Here is a 21,504-nt window from a genome sequence, read left to right as displayed (position 1 = left end):
TTCCCCTTTTTCCCTTGACAGAGCATTTTGAGGGGCTACTCTTTGCCAGGAGTGTGACTACTCCCTCCATCCCCCTCACAAGCACTGTTTCGTCTGGACCTGCACTGTCCAACACAAAGCCCTTGCCGCCTGTGGCTACTGAACTTTAAATTCAGTGAAGATGAATAAATTAAAAATCCAGTCGCTCAATTGCCAGAGCCACATTTCCAGGGTTCCACAGCCACATGTGGCCAGTGGCTACCACATGGGACAGCGTTCATCACCACGGAAAGTTCTATAGAACGGCACTGGTCCAGGTGACAGGTAAGTCTCACGGAAAAGCAACAGCACAAGGCGGCATATGTTAAATGCCACACAAACGAGACGCCCGGGGAAAGCAGCAGGAGCTCTGTAGAGCGAGCAGGGGTCACGGAGGAGACCGCAGTCTGGCTGGGGTTTCAGCAGGGGAGGGGAGAACATTCCAGCTGGAGGGAGGCTGGGGAAGGGTGAGCCTGCTGGGGCCGGCTGGCCAAAACACCACGTGTGTGGGAAAAGAGGAGAGGACAGGAGGTCAGGAGGCAGGTGAGCATCGGAGCAGGACCCCAAGGGCAGGCAGCCCGCGGCCCCCTGGCGCTGTACCCGGCTCTCCTGGACCCACGTCTGGGCTGGCTGGACCACTGCACCAATGAAGCCATGGCGAGAGTCCCTGCGTGGCAAGGCCACCCAGCTCGTTCTGTAACCTGAACGCCACCCTTCACTCGGGATGGCCGCCCCAAGAACACACACCAAGAATGACAAAGGAGGGGATGAGAGAGGGGAAACACAGCACACATTTACCCTGGGGGCACCGATGACAACTCTGGGGACGAGGGTGGCAGACCATCAGCATCAGCTTCATGGGAAGGACCTCACAGGGTCTAGGAGGTCTTCTCATTAACAAGCTTGCAAGGGACTTCCCTGGCAGACCAGCGGTTAAGACTCTGTGCTCCCACTGCAGGGGGCACGGGTTCCATCCCTGGTCGGGGAACTAAGATTCCACAGGCCGTGCGGCATGGCCAAAAAACTTCCAAAGAACAAAAATAAAAAAACAAGCATGCAGGGCCTCCCTGGTGGCGCAAGTGGTTGAGAGTCCGCCTGCCGATGCAGGGGATACGGGTTCGTGCCCCGGTCTGGGAGGATCCCATATGCCGCGGAGCGGCTGGGCCCGTGAGCCATGGCCGCTGAGCCTGCGCGTCCGGAGCCTGTGCTCCGCAACGGGAGAGGCCACAACAGTGAGAGGCCCGCATACCGCAAAAAAAAAAAACAAAAAAAAACAAAAAAAAAAACAAGCATGCAAGACAGTGGACAAGGGTGAGCCAGTCTAAGCTGTGTGTGGGTTTATGATTAATATAACCACACTGTAACATTTCTGAAACATGAGAAAAGAAAAAGATTACTCGTAACCACGCTATCCTAACGTATTGGCACAGCTTCCTCTCAACCTGTGCTGCCCAATAGAGTGATCACATGTGCCCCTTAAATTTATCTCGATCAATATCACATAAAATAAAAAATGCAGTGTGTCAGTCACACTAGCCACCTTTCAAGTGTTCCCTAGCTGAGCAAGCCAGTGGTGTTATCTCGAAGGCATAGATCTGGAAAGTTCTAGTGGGCAGCACTGCTTGGCCCACCTCATTCATGCATCAGGCCTTTCCATAGATTTCAATCAAAATGTGCACATCATTTGCTACCTGTTTTGTTTGTGATGCACTATAAATTTCCATGCTGCAGCACAGCCTTTACAAATACACATTCTTCTGTCTGGCAGTACCGAGGTTCTGAACATTTTGGGGAGTCAGAGGGTGCTCCCTCTTCAGGAAAATGCACACCCATGAGCACACATACGGGAAGTGGTGTAAGACTTCAGGGGGCTCATGGACCCCTGTTAAAAATCCCTTGACCTGGAAGATAAACTGTAATGGATGGGTCTCCTTCTCTACATTCTTCCCCTTTTTCCTCCATTGTAAAGAACAGCATGATGAACATCTTCATGCAAATGTGCTTTATTTCTGAGTTTAGATTATTTCTTAGGACGAGTTCCGGAAGAGACCTTTTGATTTAGGGAGTGGGAGCTGTGTTTCAGCTCATACATATTGCCACACACTTCCCCAAGGGGGAGCAATTGACATGCCACATGGGGGTCCACATGCAGGTCCTGTTATATGACACCCTCATCCAACTGGCCCTTGAGACTGGGTACCTCTCAGGACAGAAGCGAATGATGGGATGGCCACTTATCTTGTCGATGGTCATCCTCACCTTCATCTCAATCCAAAGCCTTGATTTCTGACACTGTGGAACGTACGGGGCTGAGAGCCACAGACCCTAAACCCTGCTGTATAACTCAGATCTCCATGGGAGGAGGGTCCATGATGACAAGTCAGCAGCACAGCTCTGCTTGTCCACCCATTTCCCAATAGTCCTTGGACACTCATATAGTCAAGGATTTCCAGCCATCACTGTGCTGGGGCTGGTGGGGTGGCTATGGCAGGTGGCCTTGCCATCTAGGGATGAGGCTGTGCCGGGCTATACCCCGCAGGTAGCACACGAATGGACACTGCCTTTCTAACCACTCAGCCCTTCTATGAACTACCAGCCACATAACAAAATGTTTAGGGGACACTCGGATGGGGGCTGCTTCCCCCTCCTCGCCCATCCCCAGCCTCAGGCTCAGCCTCCATGTGTAGTTCTTCAGTTCTGCCACCAGAGGGATCCCATGAGCCAGCCTGCCCATTCCCCTCCCAGGGAGCCAATTCCCAGTTAAATTAGGAGCCTCTGCTCCAGGAGCCGCTATGAGTGCACTCAAGTCCTCAAAGACAAGCTCCCTGAGGGGTGTCTGGTCCAACAGATGCCAGTGCTCCAGGACCTCGCCCCAGATGCCCTCTGCCTGAGGCACAAGGCCCACACCTCTCTCCCCGTGCTCCCCACCCCAGCAGCGGGTCTCATACCTGGCAGCACTTTGGAAACCCCTGGGGAGGTCAACCACTGCCCAGGCCCGGGCCCCATCCCAGCCATTCTGGTTCAATCAGTTTGTGTGTGGCCTGGGCATCAGGAGCCTTCAAAGCTGCCTGGGGCATTCTCATTTTTCGCTGGGCTGGGAAGCCCTGCTCTATAGCACCCAGTACTACTGACCATTTAGTCCCAATTTCCAGGCCCATCACAGGGCAGGAGCTGTGGGAGGGAGGGAGTGGAGGAACACCAGCTTTGCTTCCAGGTCTCAGATGCGGTGGGGAGACGAAACTGCAACTCAGCTCTGAGAGCAAAGAAGCAAGTAAACATGAACTGCAGGGACGGCCTGGCAGGAAATGTAGATTCCAGGGCCCACCCAGCCCCTTTTGAAATCACATCTGTTTGTTTTTTTTTTAAGCTCCCAGCAACCTGTCAAGCACGGCTGGGTCAGGAACCAGGGTACCTCCCTGTAATACCTCTCACATTCCGTCTCAAAGCCAGGCTGTTTCCACATCAGCCCCTGACTGAAGCACACGCTCCCGGGAGGCAGGGAGGGACCACACTCATGGCCATCCTGCCCCAGCCCAAAGCCTTGGCTGAATTGCCTGGTTGGGCCAGAAAAGCAAGCAATATGGAATTGTTGGGGCTCCACGGCGAGGGAAGGAGCCCCCTGACAACACTAGCCTTCCGAGCACGTCTTGCAGCTCTAAGCAGAAACATGACCCCTAAATTAAACTGGATGGAGCAGGGATCTGGAAGGTAAAAGTAGGGCTCCCAAAGCATGACCACAGAAAGGACTCATCGTGGGGCAGCCAAACTTTCACACCTGACAGACGCCACCCAGCTTTAGCTCAGGAGTCTGCACTCGATACAGAATAATGCTTCCAAATCCAACTGGAGGTGGAAATTGTTGGGAATATTAGCCAGACACACAAACGGAGTGCTGACACACTTGGATGGACCTTAGGGAAGGAGCCAGACACAAAAAGACACAAGTTGGATGATACCATTGAGGTGAAATGTCCAGAACAGGCAAATCCATAGAGACAGAAAGTGGCTGAGGGAGGGGGATGGGGAGTGACTGGTAGTGTGGCACCAGCAGGGGGAGCGCTGACAGAGCCCCACTGGCAGCGGGGACCCAGGCGTGGCTTTGAGTTATGTTCTCAGCCTGGTTTCCTGGTGGGAAACAGCACACGGCTCAGGGAACCTCATGGGGCACTGGAGTCCTCGACTACAGCTGACCGCTCCCCTTACATGCACCCTCCAGTACTTGAGACGGATGTTATCAGTTTACCCTTGGGCTTTAATGGACCACATCTTACTGAGGGGAAGAAAACAGGAATGAATCCATCTCAAATTCCTTCCGGCTGAAGCCAGCAAAGCATTCTGCGTTCCTCTGCCCTACTCCTTTTCTCCTGGGATTACATCAGTTCATGTGACCTTATGTGCTCTAGGTCTGGTGTAGACCCAGCAGGGTTCGAATCTGACTCAGCTCCTAAATTAGCTGGGTGACCTCCAGCAAGTTCCTTAACCTCTCTCTGAGCCTCGCTTTCCTCTTCTATATACAGGGGGTGATGTTAGCACCTACCTCACAGGGTTTGGGATGGATGGTTGTGAGCATAAAAAGAATTAATCCATGGCACACATGCCCAGTGCCCAGGCAAAGCTCAGACCATTCACACTTATCACATGCCCATCTCATCTCATGAGCTCAATAATTGTGTGCTGACTGTTTGATTATGTCAGCGCTTACTATCATCACCATTATTAGCCTAGAAATCCAATGAGAACAAGGACCACAGCCGAGCATGAGAAGGGGCGGCAGAAGCCCCACACCTGCCCATCCCAGGCCTGCCCCAGCTGCTCTGGGTTAGCCCAAGCCTGTGGTTCATGAGCCTTGTGCACACCTACCTCTGGGAGGCCCTGAGGCCCCCTAACGACGCTGTGTGGTGGCCGCCATGAGACTGCAACAACCCTCCCCAATCAGGCAGGGGGCAGGTCTCACTGCTGCCCGTCCTGGTCCCTGCCTGTGTGGCCAGTGAGCCCGCCAGTGTGCCCAGGCATCTGGCTCCCCTGGGCTCTGGGGCTGTACAGTAAATGCTGCCAACTCCCCCCAGGGTTGTGTTCCAGCCTCTTACAGCTTGAGGGTGTGAGAAGTAGAAAGGCTAGGGATGCCTCTGGCCGGCCGGGCCACGTGCCTGGCTTGGCCCCAGGCAGAGCACAGAGCCTGGCTGGGGACCAGGCCTCCCCCACAAGCCTTCGGCCACCACCCAGGCCTCCCTGAGTTTGCCTGGGGGTTGTGGGATAACCGACCATCTCCTCCAGAGATGAGCACAAAAGACACCTGGACTCCTGGGGCCTGGCACCAGGGGGGTTATGGGGCCAGTCAGACCTGGCAGGGAATGTTTAGTCCTAGGGAAGGGGAGAGAAAAGGCAGGGAACCCCCAGCCCCCCTCCCCCGGACTGTGCATCCATCACAATCCCCTAGGGTGGTGTGAAGTGAGGGGACAGCGTGCAGAGGCTCTGGTGCCTGCGGGATGGGATGCAGGCATCCGCAGCGCTCAGTGAGCAGAGCGGGGACAAATGCCACTGCCCTTGGCTCCAGAGAGGCAGTGGGGGGTCAGGAACTCACCCGTTCTCGCTTTCCAGGAACACGGAGCTGCTGCTCTCTGCGAGGGCGGCGCTGATGGGCGAGAGGCAGAAGGGTGAAGAGAAGGCCTCTGAGTCCGAGTCGAAGGAGCTGGCTCTGCTCACGCCCTCGGCCGACAGCTCCAAGGAGCCCTCCTCCTCGCCCGCCTCGGGTCGCGGCTCCCGGCCCTCTTCCGTCCCGTCCTGCGAACTGACCGCCGACAAGATTCCGGAGTCGCTGTGGGCCGGCTGAGAGGCCAGGAGGGAGCTGTCTGTCCCCAAGCCCAGGGCCAGCTTCTCCCCGTCCTCGGGCGAAGGGCTGACACGCTCGGGGTCTCGGATGCTCTGGGCCACCACCAGGATGTCCTCATCTCTGGGGATTAGGGTGGGCCTGGGCTCCATGGGGGACGGTGGGTGGGGGGCCCCCGAGCTCTGGGTATGCCGGCCCCGAGGGCGGGGTGCCTTGCGCACGGGGGAGCTCTCGGGGGTGATGTAACGCAGCGCCTCCTCGTCCTGCTTCTGGATCCGGGAGTTGGGGACCCATGCGAGGATGAGCGTAGCCCCCAGCAGTTCATCCTTCTCCATGTACAAGCACAGGTAGCCTAAGAGGGGTCAGGATCACAGATGGTTAGGGAGGGCCATGCACGAAGTGCCGCTGGCTGGTTTCTCGTAGGAGCCACACCTGGGTTGGTAAAACTGTGGGGCTGTGCAGACTAGCCAGGCTCCAGACACAGCCCGGCCCTAAGAAAACACACCTGAGGGATACAGTTGAGCGCAGGATGAATGAGTGCTGTGGGCATTTTCTAAGCACACACACTTAGCAGATCCAGTGGGCCCGGGACCTCAAGCAGCAGCCCGTCCTGTGCTTTCCCTCCTCCCCTCGTTCACAGCCCCACCCTGTCCACTGTCTGGGGGCTCCAGAGCTTCCCTGCCTCCATCAGCCTCCCGGTCTGGGCAAGCCCAGGGAATTGGGGAGGAACACAGAGGCCCAGAAGCCCCACTGGCTTCACAGCCTCACCACAGTCTTAGAAGGGATACAGGCAGCAGATTTTATTGTTATGTCCCAAAAAGAATAAATCCAAGATGAGTGGCATTTGGGCCTTTTCCAGTTGGCTGTGGCTTCTTAGCATTTCTTCCTTACCACTGTTTTGGAAGAGGGGGCCATCTCGATGTCATGCCCTGCACTGCTGACAAAAATGAGAAGAGCGATTCTCCAAGGCCGCCGGCAGTGCGTGGGTGGGCTCTTCGGGCCCCTGACTGCTCAGTCTGGGGAAAGGTGGCCTTTCCTCCTGCAGCACCTGCCATTTCGGGGTGTCCTGACTCCTGGGCCTGTTGCACCAGGTTCCCAGGCCTCCTGGTTTCTGTTCTGAGAAGCCCCTGGGGCAGGAACTGGGGTTCCTTTCATGCCCCAGGGCTCTGGCTCAACCCAGAATCCTTAGCCTGGCTCCCATTTCCAAAAGAGGTGGGGGGAACTCCAGGGCTGTCGGCCAGTTATGCAGAAGGATAACATTCGGGTGACGCCAAGTGTCTCCACACCCGCAGCTCACGTGGCTTTGGGTTGGGAAGGGAGCCTGAGACCTCTGGCCCCCTCTCCCTTGCCTCCCATCACAACAGGATGATATCAGAAGCCCTCCAAAGGCTGCTGCTATTTTTTTTTCTTTTATGCCCAGAACATGTAACACCCTCAGACCCAGGCCCAGAACCTCTGCACCTGGCACCCCAAGTCCTCGGAGTTGGTCCCGTGGTCAGGCGTCCACAGGGTCAAGGTGACATGCCACCCAGAGCCTGCACCCCCTTCTAGAGCACACTCCAGGGACCAGGACCCTGGAATCCCCTGCCCTCACAGTTCAGAGTCTGCTTCCAGGGCCTGCTCGGGGCTTCCCACCTGAGCTGTATGTGGGGGCTGTGGATGGGGCTTTGGTGTCCCCAGGAGACCACCCGGGGCCCCTGTAGTGCAGGAAAGAGCTGGGGCCGGAAGCCGGCTTTCCTGCTTTGGAACCTGGAGGGTCTGGTGATTCTAAGTCTGCACCTAACTATCCGGGTGACTGTAAAGATATGCTTATCAAGGCAGGAGGACAGAATACTCTTCAAAGAGTTCATTAGTATAATTTAAACTTGTCTTTTTTTATTAATTTATTTATTCAGTATTTTGTTGACACATAATTTGCATGCATTAAAGTGCCCAGATCTGATTGTAATTCATAATTTTAAATGTATTGGCATCTGATGTGGGACCTCTGTCTGGACTCAGGTGGGCTGCAGCCAGGCTGCAGGTGCACTGGGACTGGGGATACGGAAGCACCTTTCAGCAGCCTAAGGAGGCCACAGGACGAGCCCAGGGCCTGCCCTCACCCCACCTCCACCCCAGGCTGGCATTGGGGAGCACCTCTGAGCACCAGCCTCCTTGTCGGAGAGACAGGCCTGCCCAGGCTCCAGCCACTCTCATGAGGTTGTTGTGCAAATTACGTAAAGCGATACATTTGTCTGTTGCAAGTCATTTGCGCAAATGACAAAGGACCACACAGACCTCTAGTATCACTATCCCATCTTTTTGATGCTTCCTCAGAGCAGCAGGGCTGAGGGACTCAGGTGTGAGTGCTGGGCTGCCATAACCAGGTCTAACACCCCCTGCCTCAGAATAGTCACAGTCAGTGACACTCCTGCAAAGAGAATCTGTGCCCACTCCCTTAGTGCACAAGGAAGCTTGATGTTTGGGGGCTCAGAATACAACTGGAGCCCTGGAAAAAATGTAGTTTCTTTCTCTGTGGCTTAGCAAAAGATAGCAAAGTCACCGCCACTACAGGAAAAGTTTCCCACTCCTGGGACCAAGGAAAGCCATGGGCTGGAGTGTCCCGGGAATGGCTCAGGGTAACTCCGGGCTCCCATGTGGAGGGTCAGGAAAGGACCCTCCTCCATCTCCATCCCTGCAGAGTCTAAGAATTTTCTTCCCCGATTTCAAAACAGAGGATTTAAGCACAGAGGGTGTGCAGGATCAAAGATTTCCACGTCCCCAGATTCCTAGGCCTGCTTCATGCCCCACTCAGTCCTCACCCCACACTCTGGACTGCAGGAAGGGACGAAACCACCAAGACTGTCCTGAGGGCTATGTTCCTGCACATGCTCAAGGGGGCCTGGTGGAAAGCCTCTCACTGGGCAGGTTCCTGCAGAAGAGGATGCCCCGCTTCCCTTCTGGTTTCCCTCCCCGCGCACAGGGGGCTCCCTGCTCCCAGAAGCCCTGTAGTGCTCAAATGCCCTCTTCTACTTGCAAATTCAGGCTAATTCCCCTTAAACCGTCCTGCCTCCCCTCCATGAGTCAAAGGTCACTGGCCTGCTTCCCAGATGGGGAAATTAGGGCAAATGGAGAAGTGACGCAGGAGCTTGCTAACTTTAGAGAGATCAGCCAGCTCTCCCCAGGCCTGTGACTCCACAGCCCTCCCCTCCCAGGTCTGTGACCCCAAGCCTTCCTCTCCCAGCATGTGACCCGAGGCCTGTCACCCCAGGCCTCCCCTCTCTGGGCTCACCTGGGTGGTGCTCCCCGAGCCCCTGCAACCCTTCCGGCGGGTGCACGCAGACATTGTTCTTAGAGTAGATGATCTCCCCATCCAGGACGGAAGGGGGCCCACCGCCACCACCGGGGGTGAGGGTCAAGAGGTCTGAGGCTTTGGAGGAGGCCCGGCGAAGGAGGCGGCCCAGAGACATTGCCGGGGGAGTGTTTCCATCCTCTGCACACTTGGGCCCAGGCGGGGCTCTTCCAGACCTGCCTGGGGGAGGAAGAGAGAGAAAAGGCATGGCCAAGGTCATGAACTTGGACTGGGTATCCCTGGGGCAGCATTCTACCCCACACCAGTAGGCTGGAAACGGAAGCTGTAGAACCACAGAAGGGGTCCTGCTAGCACAAGGTCATATGGAGGGTGAGCTGGGTTCTCAACAGTGGCGCTACGGACACTTGGGGCTGAGTCATTCTTTTTTTTTTTTTTTTTTTGCGGTACACGGGCCTCTCACTGTTGTGGCCTCTCTCGTTGCGGAGCACAAGCTCCGGACGTGCAGGCTCAGCGGCCGTGGCTCATGGGCCCAGCCGCTCCGTGGCATGTGGGATCTTCCTGGACCGGGGCACGAACCCGTGTCCCCTGCATCGGCAGGTGGACTCTCAACCATTGCGCCACCAGGGAAGCCCCAGGACTGAGTCATTCTTGGTGGTGGCAGCTGTCTTGTCCATTGTAGGGTGTTTTGCAGCATCCCTGGCCTCCACCCACCAGGTTCCACTAGCACCCCTTTCCGCTATGACAACCAAAAATGTCTCCGGGCATTGCAAATGTCCCCAGGGGGCAAAATCATCCTGTTAGGAACTGGTCTAGGGAATTCCCTGGTGTCTAGTGGTTAGGACTTGGCGCTTTCACTGCCATGGGCCCAGGATCAATCCCAAGTCGGGGAATTCAGATCCCACAAGCCATGCAGCGCGGCCCAAAGAAAAAAAGAGAGAGAGAGAGAACTGGTCTAGAGGAACCTGTTCCCACGGCAGCAATTTCAAAACCTCCAGGACACAGAGTTCACCCCTGCGTCCCTTCCTTCCTGAGATTCTCAGCCATCTGCGGTGCTTCCCAGGGAACATCCTGGTTCTCCTTCATCCTTCCCACCTTTCCCAGCCTTCTCCACCCTCACCTGCCCTGTGTGTCCTCATCATCCCAAAGCCCAGCCTGACGTCCCAACACACGCTGGCTGCCTCAGCTGGGAAGGGGTCACAAGTGATAGGTGAAGGACCCGAGTTAACATACAACTCATTCTTTAAAAAAATAAACTAGAAACCAAAGGATCAGATCCAGAATATATACAGAATTCCTAAAGACTCCCTTCAAAAAAAGGAGCAATATCCCAACAGAAAAAGCAGGCGATTCACAGAAGTGGAAACAGAAGGACTGAGAACATGAAATGAAAACCCAACACCCAACACACTGGCAAAAAGCAATTTTAATTCCAGCAAAAATGAAACAAAAGCCCAGGCAGCTATGTGAACCAACCAGACGTTACTGTCAATGGGGCTCATGACGGCTGCCCACCAAGCTGGGAGTAGGATGACCACAGGTATGATGTCGCCTGTGTCAATGAAGAGATGTGTGTAAAGCTATTTCCTGGTCAGAGATCATGGATGTCCGAGATTTCAGGCCATGCTGGGCAGGGTGCAGGCCAGCCTCGTGGGGTGGGGTGGCTGGGTGGAAGCGTCGCAGAGGGGCTGCAACTCAAGCTCTCAGGAAGAAACAAAAAAAACTTGAAGCCGGTATGATAAAATTATTGACTGGAAATGGATAGACCAAATGGAGTCTGTCCATATGATGGGATATTATTCAGCCTTAAGAAGGAGGGAAATTCTGACACCTGCTACAACATGGATGGACCTTGAGGACATGCTCAGTGAAACCAGCCTGTCACAGAAGGACAAATATTGTATGATTCTACTTTTATGAGGTACCTGGGATAGTCAAACTGATAGAGACAGAGAATAGAAGGGTAGGTGCCCGGGGCTGGGCGGGGGCTGGGGAGTTAGTGTTTAATGGGGAGAGTTACTGTTTGGGAAGATGAAGAAGTTCTGGAAATGAATGGTGGTGATAGTTGCACAACAGTGTACCCAAACGTCCCTAATGCCACTGAACTGTGCAGTTAAAAACGGTTAAGAGGGTAAATTTTATGTCATTTTTTGTGGGGGTTTTTTTAGTGGTCTTTCCTTCTCCTTTCTTTTTCTCTTTCTTTCTTTCTTTCCTTTCTCTCTCTCTCTCTCTCTCACTCCCCCTTCCCCCCCTGCCCCTCCCTCCATTTCTTTATTTTTGGCTGTGTCGGGTCTTAGTTGCAGGACACGGGATCTTTTGTTGCAGTACGCAGGCTTCTCTCTAATTGTGGCGAGTTGCAGCACACGGGATCTTTTGTTGCAGTGTGCAGGCTTCTCTCTAGTTGTGGTGTGTGGGTTTTCTCTTTCTAGTTGTGGCGTGTGGGCTCCAGAGTGCATGGACTCTGTAGCTTGCAGCACGTGGGCTCTCTTGTTGAGTCATGCGAGCTCAGTAGTTGTGGCGCTCAGGCTGATTTGCCTCGAGGCATGTGGGATCTTAGTTCCCCGACCAGAGACTGGACCCAAGTCCCCTGCATTGGAAGTCGGATGCTTAAACACTGTACCACTGGGGAAGTCCCTCTTTTTTTTTTTGGCCACACCGCGCGGCTTGCGAGATCTTAGTTCCCCAACCAGGGATTGAACCCGCGCCCTCGGCAATGAGAGCATGAAGTCCTAACCACTGGACTGCCAGGGAATTCCCTATGTCATGTATGTTTTACCACAGTAAAACTTTTTTTCCTCTCGCTGTTGTGGCCTCTCCCGTTGCAGAGCACAGGCTCTGGAAGCGCAGGCTCAGCGGCCATGGCTCACGGGCCTAGCCGCTCCGCGGCATGTGGGACCCTCCCGGACCGGGGCACGAACCCATGTCCCCTGCATCGGCAGGCGGACTCTCAACCACTGCACCACCAGGGAAGCCCAGTAAAACCTTTTTGAATAATCAACTGGAGGGGGTTCTCAGGCTAAATTATATTGTTCTTTGCACCCTCTACACTTTGTACATTTACCCTTAAATCCAGGGCTGATTTAGGATGTTCCCTAAATGGAGTTCTTTCTGTGTCCAGTGCTTGGACGGGTTCTTGGGGCAGAGGGCGGGGGCTGGGGGGTCCAGCTGGCTCAGCAGGGTAGGGGTTGTCTCAGTGCTAATTTCCTTCAATGTCCTGGGACCAGGCAGCTCAAGGCTGGATCCTCAGGCCCTTATGGCTCTCTGGGTGTCCCTCTGTGCCCTCTTGCTCTGATCTCCCATCTCTTTGCATATTTCCAGTTGCCTCCACGGCTACTAACTCTCCCAAACACAGCATCCTTCTAACAGTTCCCTGCAGGCCCAAGAGTCACCCTTCCCATTCCTGCGTCTTTACCCAGAAAAATCCATCACTCTCTTCTCTCTCATTGCTGAGGTTCCCAACGTCAGGATGACCTTGAAAATCACTAACCCTGGAGACTCAGGCCCTGCTGGGGTCCTCACCTCCTCAGCCCTGAGCCACAGAAGCCCCTCCATTCTCGGCCATATCCAGGGCCCCGAATCCACCCCCTCTCAGGCATCCCCCATGCCTGAGACACTACTTTCAATGTGGGCTGCAGAATCAAGTGGACCCCTTGGCCCAGGGGACGGCAATTGGTTCTGTAAAGGGCCAGACAGGAAAAATTTCTGGCTCTGTGGGCCCAACGGTCACTGTGGAGACTACTCGATTCTGCCCTGTTGTGTGAAAGCAGACAGTACGTGGGCAGGTATGACCGTGGTCCCGCGAGATTTTATTAAATAGATACTCACGCCAATTCCATATAATTTTGCTGTTACACAAGAAAACTCTTCCAGTTTTTTCACCCATTTAAAAACGTAATAACCATCCTTAGTTTGTGCACTGTATAAAACAGGAAGAAGGCTAGATTTGGTCCACGGGCGATATGTGACCGACCCCCGGGTCAGACCACTTTCTGGATACTTGGGGCAGGGCTGCTCCTCGCTACCCAAATCCCCTCCGGGCCCACCTCTGGGGAAGTCTTGTGGCCTCCCCAGGTCGAGGGAGCGTCTCTCACTGTCTTAACTACTGAGTCCTGTCTGAACACACAAGGCACATTATGACACTTGACAACCAATGTTCCAAAGAAAATAAATCACACTGGAACCTACACATCAAAATATGTGTTTTCCTTCCAATTAATCATCTGGTAAAGCTATATTCTTTTATTCTAATGATGACTTCATTCCATTGTCTGGAATATTTTTAGAATTCAAGAATCATTCCAGGATTACAAGATCAGTTAATGAGCCATACAAGAAAAAGAATTCCCTTCTCCAGATCAGCACTGCCCAGAAGACATACAATGAGAGCCTCATATGCAATTTTAAGTTTCCTAGTAGCCGCATTTTTAAAAAGTAAAAAAGAAATGGGGGAAATTCATTTTAATAGTATATTTTTAGTTAAGCCACTATATCCCCTATAGTATCATTTCAGCATGTAATCAGTATGGAAAAATTACTCATGAGCTATTTTACATTCTTTAAATCTCCAGAGTCTGGTGTATATTTTGCACTTAAGCACACCTCAGTTCACATCAGCCACCTTCCAGGTGCTTAGTGGCCTCCTGGGGCCCGTGGCCTCCTGCTGGGTGAGGCTGGGGCAGGTCTGTAGTCCCACCTCCTTCTGGGCCTCAAATGGTATTACTTAGTTTAATCACCCTAAACTCCAGAACGTGCTGCAAACAATGCTCAGCTGAGTCCAAAGACCACACCATCTTCAAGCTAAGACGGTTTGCCACCATTGAGGATAATCAAAAGAATGTGCTGGAAGCTCTGAAGGAGATTCCAAAATACAAGTTCACAATATAGCGTTTTCCCCCACATCGGCTGTGAAACCCCACTGCAGCTCTGGAAGGTACATTCTAGAAGTGCAGTTTTGCAAATGAGAAAACAGGGGCTGCACACCCCAAGTCAGCCAGTGAGCGGACACACCTGAACATGAGACCTTTGTCTTCTGTGCGTGGAATTCTGGCTCCTACCCCTGCCCCTGCAACCTGGGTGAACAAGGACAATCCCCCAGCTCCACCCCCAGGTTGTTCAGTGAGGGGGACAACGTGCCTCTGGGTAGATCCAGCACGTCTGTTAAACATTAGCCATGAATATTTACTCTCTTCAGACAATGCTCATTTGTTTTTTCAATGTATTTGTTCCTTTGTGAGCCTATTTCATCTCAATTAAAACTGGTTCTCGACCTCTGCTCTCTGTCAAACTAGATGTGGAGAATCCTTGACCTATTTTTTAAAAGCTTTTTCTTTTTTTAGATTATGAAACGTGTTCAGAGAAGTATAAAGAATACATGTCCCTTAACTCACACCATCCAAAAATAATCTGTGTATTTTCTACTATCTTCTGTGTCTATCTTAACAAAACAAAACCACCCACTGGAATTATACCATACCTTTCTTTCAGTTATAACATACATATATTTTCCCATGTGATATAGGTTGAAATATGTCCTCCCCAAATTGGTATGTTAAAGTCCTTACCCCCACACCTCATAATTCAACCTTATTTGAAAGTAGCTTCTATACAGAGGTAATCAAGTCAGAATTAGGTCATTAGGGTGGGCCCTAATCCAGTGACTGGTATCCTTTAAAAAGAGGGAGTTTGGAGATAGACACGGGTGTACAAGGAGAATGCAATGTGAACATGAAGACAGCCATCTACAAGCCAAGAAGAGAGGCCTCAGAAGGAACCAACTTTTCAACGCCAAGATTTCAGGTTTCCAGCCTCCAACACTGTGAGAAAATTAATTTCTGTTGCTTAAGCCACCCAGTTTGTGGTACTTTTTATGGCAGCCACAGAATACTAATACACCACATTATTAACTAATTTAAAAATTCAAAATGTCAACCCTCCGTCTTGATAGCTATAAATAAAAAGGATGCACCATTCTTGAGCCAGCCACCATCATTAGATATTTGGTTTCCAAATAGTGGCTACTTAAATAATAAACTTTACATTTTATACATAAATCTGTACCTGTATCCTCATTATTTCCTTAGGACAATTTCTGGGATTCCTGACTATTTCCTTAGGAGGAAAAACTGGACCCCTGACATAATGTCCAATGGATTTCCAAAGAGGTATCAGAGTTTCAGGGATTTGAATCTGCTAATTTGGTCATTGGAAAATGGTTTTCTGATAATCAGTTCACTTGAGCAGGTTCTCCTATGTTTATTAAACATTTGTGAATTGTCTGTTGGTGTACTTTGCCAATTTTTCTGCTGAGGTGTCAGAATTCTTATTGATATGAAAGAACTCTTTATATAGCAAAGATCTTAATCCTTTGCTATTGTTGCTGCATGTATGTTTTTCCTAATTTGTTATTTGCCTTTTAATTGTATTACTCATTTTGAAATACAGAGGTTTTAAACTTCTAGGCAAATTGATGATAACTTTTCCTTAGTGATTTCTTTTTATCACTTTTACACTTTATATCATTCATCTCAAGCCAAAGATCCAGTCATCGCTGGCTTATATTTTCATCTAATTTTCTTATGATGTCCATATTCAATGAACTACTTTTGATATTTCAAAAAGCCTAATTCAAAGTGTACATTTACCTGAAATGGCCACACGTGTTAACTATTCACCAGCTCACTGAACGAGTGTTTATGTTGTTTTTATCGCTATTTCCTGTTTTTACTGTGTACTGTTACTTGATAAAAATAGGGACATCAATATAGCTTAATAAAGCTGGGGTGTGTGTCATGTAAAATCTTACGGGAAATTTAAAAGGAGGGGGCCCTTAGCAATAACCCAGAGACCTGTGTGGCCTGGTCCGTGCTCTGGTCTGCACCCTCTCGTCTTCTCCTACATTGCACACGTGACGGACACACACGGTTCTCACACTACCAACACATTCCAGTGAGAACCACTCTCATTACAGGCCGGCTTGTACTGTAAACCGGGCTCTGCCCATCGGCAGCTGAGATGGTGACTGAGCCCAGCCAGAGCTGCCCTCCTCAGGCCCCAGCCATTCCAGGGGCCCACCAGCCACAGCTTCCTCATTTGAGCCAAAGGGAGGAGCCTAGAGCAAGCTCTCCAAACACACCTTCTCTGCCTGCATCCCCAACCCCTGCAGTACTTGCCCCTCGAATCCCCCTTACTGCCTTATTTTGCTTCTGTTTAAAGAGATGGCTTGTTGCTATTTACAGCGCAAGGCCCGTGGGTCCAGAATGCCTCACACACAGCGGGTCCTGCCAGGGGCCCCTCACCTCCGTCCCTGTGGGGAGCGACGATCACCTGTCGTCCTCTTTACCACGTGGGACCACAGTCGCCCCCAACACAGCCCCCAGCTCCACCATCACAGCTCGCGTCCTGTAGCTGACCACCGTGGGGAAGGCGACGACTTGCGAGTCAGCAGAGGCTGGGTTCCTTGCTCAGTGTGAATTTCTATTCGGCTCCCACCATCCGAGTTGGCAGCGTCCTAATTTGGCAGTTCTATCCGAGTCCTCCAGCTGGTGAATATAAATCTGAGTTTACCCCCCACCCTGTCAGAAGAAAGGGAAGGAAAAGAATCCCAAAGAGCACAGTTGCTGCCAGGCTACCTCCCAGATGAGAATGGAGGCCCTCCCCGCCCAAAGCCCAGGACAACGCCCTTGGGGTGCAGTTGCCCCACATCAAGCAGGGCCTGCTAAAAAAGCACAGCTCGACTGAAACACCACTGGTGCCCAGAGGCTCTAAGGTCATCTGATTCAGTGCTTCTCCAAACCAGGGGGCTTTAAGAAATTCATTGGGCAAATCCCTACACTGTGACCCAGCAGGTCTGGGGGAGAGGGGCGCCCAGGTGACACCATCCCCATTTGAGATGGGGAACCATTCACCTACTGCTCCCCTCCACCCCCAGAGGAAGGTGGAGAACTGGGCTCTGACAGAAGGTAGACCAGCCCCTCTGACGCTCAGGCTGTGCTGCTATCAGCACAAATGAATGACACGTCAGTGGCTGCCCAGGGTCACCCCCCTCTGCATCCCCTGGTTTGTCACCAGTTGGGTGTTCAACAGGATGAAGGGGTGGGTGTTGGGTGGATCCAAGGCTGCAGAAGGCCTCTCCTCACTGGCAGCCAGGGACCTATCTGTCACTGGGTTAATAAACATGGCTCTAGCCCACATGTCACCCGGAGTAGAGGAACGTGCATGCAGCTCTGTGTCCAGGGACGTGGACTGGAAGCAGCAGGTCTGGAGAACTGCCTGCAGAGACACCCTGAGGGGAGGGCCCTGGGCTTCAGTGCCCACTGGTCTGGCAACGAGACTTGACTAATCGTGGTCTGGCCCAGGGCAGCTCTCTGTGTACCTGCCTGTCCTTCAGGGGTGTTCCAACGTACCCGGGATGGTGGGAAGGTTAATGGTCAGAGTCGTGGGGCTCCTTCTTCACAGATAAGCCACAGACGTGCAGAGACAGCGCCCCGCTCCCCTAGGGTCTCTAGACCCACCTGACCAAAACCCCGTCTTGGGAAGCAACGGGCCCCTCTATACTATCATTTAAGTCATCCTCCTAGATTTCTAAGGTCTAGCCGTCCTGGACCTTCACTGCCCACTGCTGGGATCGTTCCCTGTACGCTGACCACTGCCCTGCTGAAGCTGCGTCCAGAGCGGAGCACAGGTCTGGGCTTCCGATGGGCAGTTGGGCGGAGAGGAAGAAGGCCAGAGGCTGGGGGAGGGCTGGGGAGGGGATTCGGTGGAGCAGGGTAGGGGCGAGGAGGGCCTGCCCCCAGCACCTGCTCCCCTCACTTCCCTGACCAGCTGCATCCCCTGCGGAGCCCAGATTGCATCCCTCTCCCAGCCCCTCTGTTGGCTGGCTCTCGGGCTTCAACAGTTTGCCTTAGAGGGGAAAGGTTTTGGCCTTGGGGCCCCAGGCCCCTCCTCCACCCAACCCTGCCTTCATGCCCCACCTACAGGCTCTGTGGGCACCCTCTGCACACATGCCCCCCTCCTGACCCTGAGGCTATGTCCTAACTGGGCGCTCCCACGGGATTTAACAGGCTGGGGGCAGGGCCGGGGATGGGGCCAGAGAAACAGGGGCAGCCTGGGAGGGGCACCCTGTCTCCTCCAGGGCACTCATGGGCTCTGTGGGGGGCATGTGACTGCTCCACAGCAGGGTCCACATCACAGCCCGCAGGAGGTGCAGCTGGAAGGTTTCTGGGGAGCACTACATAAGGGGCAGGGCTCTGAAGGAAACAGTGGAGGCGATCCTTAAAGGATGTCAGGGCTGGGGCTCAGGCCAAGGAAGAGGGTGATGTCCGGGCACAGAGGAGTGCTGATGCCTCCAAGGGGCATGTAAAACAGAGGGGAGACTGGTAGGGAGGGCGGCAGAGCTAATCAACGGCCTGGCGCCTGCACTGTGGGCTGGGATGACAGGGGCTGTCTGGAAGACGCCACCAGGAGAAGCAGCAGCAGGTGCACAGGGAAAGCTCCCAGCCAGAGGAGCAGGCCCAGGTGGAGAGGAGGGAAGAGTCCTGGGAACGGATGGGGGTGATGGCCGCGCAAGGATGAGAATGCATTTAATGCCGTAGAACTGTGCACTTCAAAGTGGTCAATATTCAAAATCTGCTGTGTGTACTTTACCACAATGAAAAAATAATAATAGTGGAACTTGAAGAGGGTATATGGACTCTCTGTACTTCCTGCTCATTTTCTGGTAAACCTAAAACTGTCCTGAAAAATAAAATATATTAATTTTTTAAAAAGACGCTTAGGACCAGGAAGCTTGCACCCAAAGAGGTCAGGCTGAGGTGGAATCGTGTGGATGGAGGCAAGGAAAAGGACAGGGAGCTCGAGGCCGGCAACAAAGGGAGCTCTGGTCCCCACACTGACAGCAGGCTGCCAGCAGCAATGCCAGGGCCTGGCAAAGACCAAACAACTTGATGGGAGATCTTCCTAATGTCCTTGAATCCATAAGACGCACGACCTTGCATGGTTCTTGATCCGATGTGCAGAGCAGTTTACACCCATTACCTTAGGGACCCGGTGTCCTGCAGGGAACAAAGATCCCCACCTCCCTGGGAGACCAGAAAGCTGTGCTCCAGAAAGGCTGCCGGGTACAGAACCCAGAGCAAGCAGAACACCCAGGTCCCCTTCACAGGTCTGGGGCCTTTCTACGGGCCAGACTTATTCTCCTTATTACCCAGATAGAGTAGGGGACCAGGGTACACAGCACAATCGTTAAATGCCATCAGCAGAGATCCTAAAACACACAAAACCAGTGAAGCCTGTAGCCAGAAAACAGCTATCTGACTTTTCACAACTCTAGTAAGGACTTAGAGTTAATTGAAATCAAAATAGCAGCTCAAGATGCTCAAAGCACTTTGTACGAATATCATAAATCCTCTCCCCAAATTCTGAGAGATGAAGGTGGATAGAGAAACAGCTCCAGGTAGATCAGTGACAATGATTAAAAAGCCTCATTCTCCTCGAATGCGTTCACTTAATATCATTACTTTAAAATGGTTATGTCTTCATCAATATTGTTGATTTTAGATGATAAGTTCCTGAGTCCAAGATACCTCTGAGAAGATCCTTTTATGAAGGGCCTACCAGAATGCCATTTTCAGTAGAGTTCCAAATGCCATGTTTTTGTTGATGGAAAGGAGAGCGATGCCAACCTGGCAGTTGGCACAAGGAATATAGAGATGGAGTCAGGCCAAGATCTGGAATGTGCATTAGCTTGAGTGTACAAAGAAAAAGGGCAATGATTTTAAAAGGTATAAAATAAAAATGCCAGTGCTGGCTTTTAACCACCTCTGATCGATACCTGATTACAAGTTGAATTTTGTGCTGCTCTGAGCTGTCAGTGACCACTGACATTTTTGCAAAATAGGCTATTGTGTAATTCAAAGGGCAGATCAACTTGGCCTCCCCCCAGAAAAAACACACACCCTCATAAAACAAAAGACTCTCTGCAGAAACTCCCTGACTAGGGAGTCCATTCTTTCCTATTAACCTGCAAGTCTTTAAGAATTAGAACACCTTTGAGAACTATTCTTGGCGCTCTGTTGCTTGCAGCAGTAAGTTACACTGGCGATGAAAGTAGCTCAAGTTTGCTTCCAAGAGGAGGGGGGTTTGGTGGTCGTTGCAGGAGAAAGATGTCAGAAACGGCAGTAGCCCCAAGAGAAGTAGCTGGGGCTGGGAAGGGTAGCAAATTTCTTCTTTCACAGCCCTGTTCAGAACTGGCCCTGCTGCTGGGCTGGAGCCAGTGGGCAGCGGCAGGCCTGCTGTTAACCACACACGTTCCCTCCTCCCTCTCCCTAGGGGCCACTTGGCCACTGACACTTGGCCCAGAGGCAGTGAGGGGTGGGGCTCTCCTCTAGCTAATGCTTCCAGGGATGAAGTTAAGGCATCTATTACCCAAAATTCATCCCCCAAGATTTGGTGATTTATATCCAGGGAAAGGGAGTCTTCCTAGACACAGAGGCAAAGTCGCCAAAAGCCAGAAATGAGCAAAACACAGATGAAGAAATGACACCCTTTAGAAGAGACACAAGTCTCCCCTCCTGCTTCCTTCACAAAGCACTTCTATCTCGAGTGTATTGGTTTCCCATGGCTGCCGAAACAAGTCAACACAAAAATAGGGACTTAAAACAATGGTGTATTATCTGGCAATTCCAGAGGCCAGAAGTCAACCCAGGTCTCACTGGGCTAAACTCAGGTGTCAGCAGGGCCGTGTTCTTTCCTAAGGCTACAGGGGACAATCTGTCTTCCTGCCTTTTCCAACTTCTGGAACCCGCCCAGATCCCTTGGCTCGTGGCCCCTTCCTCCTCCTTCAAGGCCGGCAATGTGAGTGGAGTCCTTCTCATAGGGCATCACTCTGACGCTGACTCTGGGCCCCCTCTTCCACTTTCAAGGACCCTGGGATGACATGGTCCCACTGGATAATCCAGGACAATCTCCCCACCTCAGAGTCACCAGATTGGCAACCTTAATTCCAACTGCGACTTTAATCCCCGTTGCCACGTGACCTAATACAGTCACAGGTTCCCAGAACTAGGAAGCAACATCTGTGGGGACTGTTCTTCTGCCGACCACACTACACCTGTGGTAGGGTGGGCTTTCTATCTCCACTGACCATCAAACCCCCAGTCAGAGCCACTACCCAGGCCTAGACCCTGCAGAGGGGAGACCTGGCTTCCGTGTCTCTGAGCGGGCAGCAGGACAGGACAGAGAAAAGCTGCACACAGACCAGTGCCAGAGCCTTGGTTCCTGTGCTGGAGGCTCCAACAATTCCCAAATGGGAAAACAAATAGAGCAAAGGTGCAAACGTCTCTTGAACCTTCCTAGTGAGACCAAAGAAACAGGG

The 21,504-nt window shown here is 52.4% G+C and overlaps 1 protein-coding gene across 9 annotated transcripts in view; it reads right to left on the bottom strand.

The window, feature by feature from the left end:
- TBC1D16 (TBC1 domain family member 16) overlaps positions 1–21,504 on the bottom strand; it is an 85,566-nt gene that overhangs the window by 58,848 nt on the left and 5,214 nt on the right. For 8 of the 9 annotated variants that reach the window (XM_060081748.1, XM_060081751.1, XM_060081754.1 and 5 more), the window contains exons 2-3: positions 9,117–9,352; positions 5,600–6,197 (exon numbers count right to left, since the gene is read on the bottom strand). In XM_060081748.1, coding sequence (XP_059937731.1) covers positions 5,600–6,197; positions 9,117–9,294 — 776 coding nt within the window. In that variant the 5' untranslated portion in view covers positions 9,295–9,352. Of the gene's footprint in view, positions 1–5,599; positions 6,198–9,116; positions 9,357–21,504 lie in introns of all 9 variants that reach the window. The other variant, XM_060081749.1, reaches the window with a different exon arrangement.

This window comes from Mesoplodon densirostris, chromosome 18, assembly GCF_025265405.1.
Source record: "Mesoplodon densirostris isolate mMesDen1 chromosome 18, mMesDen1 primary haplotype, whole genome shotgun sequence".
Taxonomy (NCBI): domain Eukaryota; kingdom Metazoa; phylum Chordata; class Mammalia; order Artiodactyla; family Ziphiidae; genus Mesoplodon; species Mesoplodon densirostris.
This window is presented reverse-complemented; position numbering and strand designations above follow the sequence as displayed.